The following is a 5,861-nucleotide window of genomic DNA, read 5'->3' as shown; positions in this document are numbered from 1 at the left end:
GTCCATATAGTAACATAAACACAAGGATAAAACTAAGGACACATTCCGACATGCCACGAGCCGTTGATAGTGAAGGACAGAACCTGCGTTCTTCCACTTCCTAAACTGTCTTCAGTCACCTTCCGGCCCTTGAGTATCTACATCCCAGAAACTCCCCTGCCACCTGAGGACAAACGGAAGATTCTCCGGACGTGGTGCCACAATGGAAAAGAAACTCAGGCAGGGAATAGCAAAGCTCAGTTTTATTTTCTGCAGTAACAAACACTTAAGCAGCAAACAAAACAAATGGACCCTGAGTGCCCTAGGGCCAGTACCGGCAAAAGAATAGGCCCCCCTAACACAATGGCAGCTGCTACTACAGGAATCACTGCCCTGGGAAGGACGCGCTGCGCTGCTTAGGAAGGGACACGAGGTTAGACCTTAGCCCCCTAACCTTAGCCCCGTTTCCCCAGCCCAGGCTTAGCGGGAAACGGGGGGCCCAAAGCGCCACATGGTCCGCATCACCAGGGAAAGCTGGTCAAGAAAGCTGATGATGGAAATTCGGAGGAGGCGAGGATCTTCAGCTCTCCAGCGGCTGAGAGTGAGCAGAAAAGACAACCAAGTTGGAGGTGGAAGCTTCTCCCCTTCCTTGCTCCGCCACCTCCCCCAAATCCAGGACACCAATCCTGACATGCCCATGTGCGCCCCCCCCACCCTATACCCCAGCCCAGGCTGCAGGCTCAGGCCGAGACTGCACCCTACCGTCCCTGGAAGTAACCCTTTATGGAGGGGTCTGTGTGTCTCCAGCAGAGCGCCCCTCCCCGGAGACCGGGCCTGTCACCTGCTGCCACCCCGCCGCCCCCCCCCCGCCCCTTCCAGAACTTACATGTCCAGGACGCTGCCACTCACTGTGAGCTGCTTCTCAACAGCCCCTCTGTGGGGTTCGGCATCTGGGGCCAGGGACCCACAGGCGATCTCCGCCTCCAAGCGGGACGGGAAAGGCACGCAGAGGGCACTGGAGAAGATTCGCTTAAGGCACCATCCAAACGACTTTGTGCCTGCGCCCCCCTTCTCAGGGCCCCCTGACTAGCCCCGACCCCTTCAGGACAGCTCCCACCCCCTCCCGGCCCTAATCACGCCCAGCCACCCCGCGACCTAACCCCCTCCCCCGCTCTCATTTCTTAACCTCCCCGGCCCCTCGAGGCCAACCTGGCCCATACCCGCCCCCCCTCACCCCCAGCAACCCGGTCATCCCCCAGCTCTCCCTCCTTCCTCCCCCGACCCATCCCTCTGAAGCCACCCCGTTCGCACCCTCCTCGCATCTCTTTGCCGCCCCCCCTCTGTGCTTGTTTCTCTCCCCCCCACACCAGCTCCGGGCCGCCCCCAGCCGCCGCCGGTTACCGCTGCCCCTCTCCCTGTCCGCCCCCTGGATGCCCGACCCTGCCGTCCCTCTGCACCCGCCGGCGCCGACATCCAGCCGCCGGCCCAGGCCCCGCTGTCCGCTCGGGTAGGATACAATACGTGTATTCGGCTTTCCGGCCTTCCCGCCGCCTCCGCGGCGTCTCTCCCTGGCCCCGGGACGTGCTGTGGGCGCGAGACAGGCCGGGGCCTGCGGGCGGCACAAGCAGCCGCCGCGCCCGCGCCGCCGCGGCCACCCTGGCCGTCATCGTCCGCACCTTCCGTCCCGCCGCCGCCGCCGCCGCCGCCGCCGCCGCCGGCGCCGGCGCCTGCCGCCGGCATGGCAGTCGCGCCCCGCCCCGCCTCCGACCCCGCCCTCTGAGCGCAGCTCCATCCGCACTTCCTCTCCGACTGCGAAGGCGGCGGGGGAACTGTCGCTTCCTCCCGAAGCTCCGCCCCTCGCGCGGACCCCGCCCTCCCCGCGCACGCGCAAACTGGCCCGTGGCGGGGAGGCTGCCGGGCGCGTGGCCGCTTCTCGCCAAACCGACCCTGAGGACCCGCCGGGAAACCTCGGCTCCCTCCAGCTGCGTTGCCACTCAGAGCTCGGCGCGACCCCAGGGCGCCTGCGCAAACGGGCTCTTCGTGAGGCCGCCAGGCCTGTGGTCGCTTCCCGCCCAGTCGGCCTTTCCGCCCTTGGGCCCTGGGAGACCCCATGGCTGCCTAGGCAATGAGCGCTTCCTCGCAAAGCTCAGCTCCTTCGCACGCCATGCACCTCGGGCTCCCCCGGAGTGCCTGCGCTAACAGCGCGCATCGCCCCCCTACTGCTCGCCCCCCCCCCCCCGCCACCGTGATTCTGCAGGGCCTGTGACTGGTCGCCCGCCGCCACCGCCGCCGCATTCTATAATACTATGATTAGGTCAGTCCTTGGTGAACCTATGTTCTAGGGGTGTGAACTTCATGCCTGCGTCTCAGTCCTCCCTCCTTTAGGTGGTTCAGGATGGCTAGAGGGGGCTGGAGTTGTGTATTTCCCTTCCCCCAGGCCACTAGGCTCTGCTAAAACCCAGGCAGGTCAGGCTGTGGTCAAATAGTTTCTCTGGTGAGCAGACCTTATTAAGATCAGAATAGTATGGTCTATGTCACAGTGGTTACCTTTTTCATTCCCCTGCTAGAAGCATGAGAGGATCTTTCTCCAATATTCACTGTAAGGACCTGGTAGAGCTCCTTGAGGTAAAGCTCACAAAAATGTGGGTGTGCCCTATGACTGGGTGCCCCTCAGACCTGTCCACACTGAGCCTCCAGGAATTGGTCAACTACATTTCAGGTTTTTCTCCCTTGGTGCTGGAGACCGCGCCCCATAAATGCCCAGCCAATGAACCCTCTCTCATGAAGCTCCGCCCCTCAGAACTCGGTGTGATCCCAGTGCGCCTGCGCAAACGCAACCCCAGGGAGGCTGCCGGGAGCGTGCTCGGTTCCCGCCAAGCCGACCCTGCGGCCCGGCCCGCGGCTTCCGGGAGACCCCTCATGGCTGCGTGGCAAGTGAGCACGTCCTCACGAAACACTGCCCCGTACAGCGACATATGACCCCATCGCACCTCCGCAAACCCGTCGTGCCTCAGCTCGACCCCGCCCCCGCCCTCTACCACTGTCCAAGACGTCGTGTGAGGCCACCAGACTCGTGGCCTGTTGCCCGCCGTGTCTCTTCCTTGGGTTCAATGCCCCCAAGACGCGCGCGCGGCTCGACGTCCTGGCAGCGGTTCGGGGATGGGAGATGGGAGAGAGCCCACGAGGGATACTGGGCTGCCCCCCGCCCCCATCGCCAGTACAGGTGGAGAACCCAAAGTGGCCTTCACAGGGGGCGCCCCCCGAGATGAGCGGATCAGATCTGCGTTTTGGAAAGATCACGAAATGGCTCCTGTGGGAGGGCAAGCCTGCCAGCCGGCGGAGCTGCGCGGAGGCCGGGAGAGACATGATAGCCACTGGAATTCAAGTAGTGGCCGTGGAAAACGGGACTCGTGTCCTAGATGAAAAACCAGAATGCAACACGGAAGTCACTAAAATCCCAACTTAGTGAGCTACTGTGTAGATGCACAGAAATCCTGCAACAATACCCCGAAGTGTAAATACCCATTATCGCCGTGTGGCGGCATTGTGGGGCATTTTTATTTCCTTTGGGGGGGGGTTTCTTCCCCCAAAAGGCTGACAGTGACTTTACGTCACATTTCAGTTTTTCTTTTATTTTTAAGTAGTCTCTACACCCAACGTGGGGCAAAAACTCATGTCCGCCAGACCAAGAGTGGCATGCTCTACCGACTGAACCAGCCAGCCCAGGCACCCCCATAATCAAAAAGGAGTTTTTAAAGTGACATGCGATTTCCATTGTGGAATGTTGTATTAGTTTTCTGTGTTCCTTCTTTGGTAATCATAAGGAAGGACATAAAACTTAACTATATCATCAAATCCTGCTGGATCTCCCCTCAAAACAGATCCTAAATCAGACTTCTTTCCCTCTCCATTGCTAGTTCTGAGTGAAAGCCACCATCTGTCCAATTCCTTCAACAGCTTCCTGACTGGTTTTCTACTATACTTGTTCCTCTACAGCTTGTTCTCCACACAACAGAATTACCTCTTAATTTTTTATATAAATCATATCACATCACTTCCCTGCTTAAAATCCTAAAATGATTTTCCATTGCCCTTGGAATCATATCTAAACTCCTTGATGTAGCTTATAAAAACTCTGTGTGGGGGCATCTGGGTGGCTCAGTTGGTTAAGTGGCCAACTCTTGGTTTTAGCTCAGGTTAGGATCGTGAGATCCAACCCAGCGTCTGGCTCCATGCAAAGTCTGCTTGAGATTTTCTGATTCTCTCCCTCTGCCCTTCCGCCCTCTCAAAAATGAATAAATAAATCTTCAAAAAACCCGAGCATTGTGTGACCTGACCTCCCAGCTTGTCCATCCTGTACCCTTGCCTGTCTGCTCCCTCATTCTCTGCAGCCTGTGGGGCCTTCTCTTTCCTCCTGACGAAGGCTGGACTGCCCCCACCCCTTTGCATTGATTCTTCTGTTTGGGAGACTGTCCACAAACTTTCCCATGGTTGGCTCCTCCTTCCCATTAGGATCTTGGCTCCAGTGTCACCTTTGAAAGGCCTTCTGGGTCACCAATCCAACATACTACCCCCAGGCACCATTCATCACATTTGCCCAGTCTACTGCATTGCATTTATCATAATCTGAAATGATAATCTTGTTTTCTTTACGTTTATAACATTTGTATATCTTTCTGGTACCCCCTCCCCCCTTTTTTGGTTCTCTGCAGTTTTCTTGTTAAGATTTATTTATTTATTTTGGAGAGAGCATGAACAGAGGGAGCCACAGAGGGAGAGAGAGAAGCAGACTCCCTGCTGAGCTGGGAGCCCGATGCGGGGCTTGATGCCAAGACCCTGAGATCATGATCTGAGCGGAAATCAACAGTGTCAAGGGTCAGATGCTTGACCAGTCGACTAAGCCATCCAGGCACCCCCATCAGTGCAATTTCTATAGTATGATGTTTGCTGCTTGTTTAATGAAAGAGAGTATTAAGTAAGTACAAAAGTCATCACTCTCTGGACCCAGCAGTCCCGCCTATAGGCAGTTACTTCACAAATATGGAACAACATATGCAGAAACTCATTCACTGTAATATAATTGGTCCTAGAAAACTATTGGACCCAATATACATGCTCATCAGCAGGGAACTGGTGAAATCAACTATGGTACATTCTCACAATAGTCCTAAGTAGCAGTCAAAAAAGAAGGAAAATCCCCAGTGAAAAATGAAATGATTTCCAGGATATATTGTTGTGTAAAAAAAAGCAAAGTGCAAAGGACACACACATACTCTCTCTCTCTCACAGACACACATGCTTATTAGGAAAAAAAAGGAAGGAGAAACCTGAAATTAGTGAAAATAGTCATCTATAGGGGGTTGAGATGGTGTGGGATTTCTTGGATCATACCATTTTGTGTAGTTTTGACTTTGAATAAGAAGTACATTTGAAAGTTAAAAAAATCAAGTGTGGAAACTGAATAAAACCAAAACCAAATGAAAACAAACAAACAAAACAAAACAAATGAGCCTAAGTGCACATCCAAATGATAACAAAACCACATAGAGAAAATAATTCAGGTGACTTTTAACTCAGCTTTCTGCTTGTATATCCCTGCATGGGATACATTCTAAGGACAAAAAAACTAAATAAAAAATAATAAAATACAAGATAACCTGGAGCATTTTATAGTGCCAAAAAGTAAGGAAGTGCTTGAAACACAAAAGGATGAGGTATGCCTGCGGGACATGGGCGCCACACAGAAAGCAGCACAGCTAGAGCAATGTGATCATCCGCAAGGATATTAGACCTTTCAGAGAGGAGTATCGCTGGGAGGGGGGCATCAGGGATGGTGCTGGAGTGCTGGCAGTGTTCTATATTTCGATGTGGAGGGGACAGAT

At 54.8% G+C, this 5,861-nt stretch overlaps 1 protein-coding gene across 1 annotated transcript; it reads right to left on the bottom strand.

Moving 5' to 3' along the window:
- Positions 1-224: 224 nt before the first annotated feature.
- Positions 225-1,734, bottom strand: LOC123789785 (EKC/KEOPS complex subunit LAGE3). The gene is made up of 3 exons (XM_045793707.2): positions 1,496-1,734; positions 866-994; positions 225-574 (listed from the first exon to the last, which is right to left on the bottom strand). The coding sequence occupies exons 1-3, from the start codon at positions 1,717-1,719 to the stop codon at positions 460-462; spliced, it is 468 nt and encodes a 155-aa protein (XP_045649663.2). The 5' UTR covers positions 1,720-1,734; the 3' UTR covers positions 225-459.
- Between the last annotated feature and the right edge of the window lie 4,127 nt (positions 1,735-5,861).

This window comes from Ursus americanus, chromosome X, assembly GCF_024610735.1.
Source record: "Ursus americanus isolate L20-20 chromosome X, mUrsAme1.1.p, whole genome shotgun sequence".
Classification (NCBI taxonomy): Eukaryota; Metazoa; Chordata; class Mammalia; order Carnivora; family Ursidae; genus Ursus; species Ursus americanus.
Note: the sequence above shows the minus strand (reverse complement) of the source record. Positions and strands in the feature narration are given on the sequence as shown.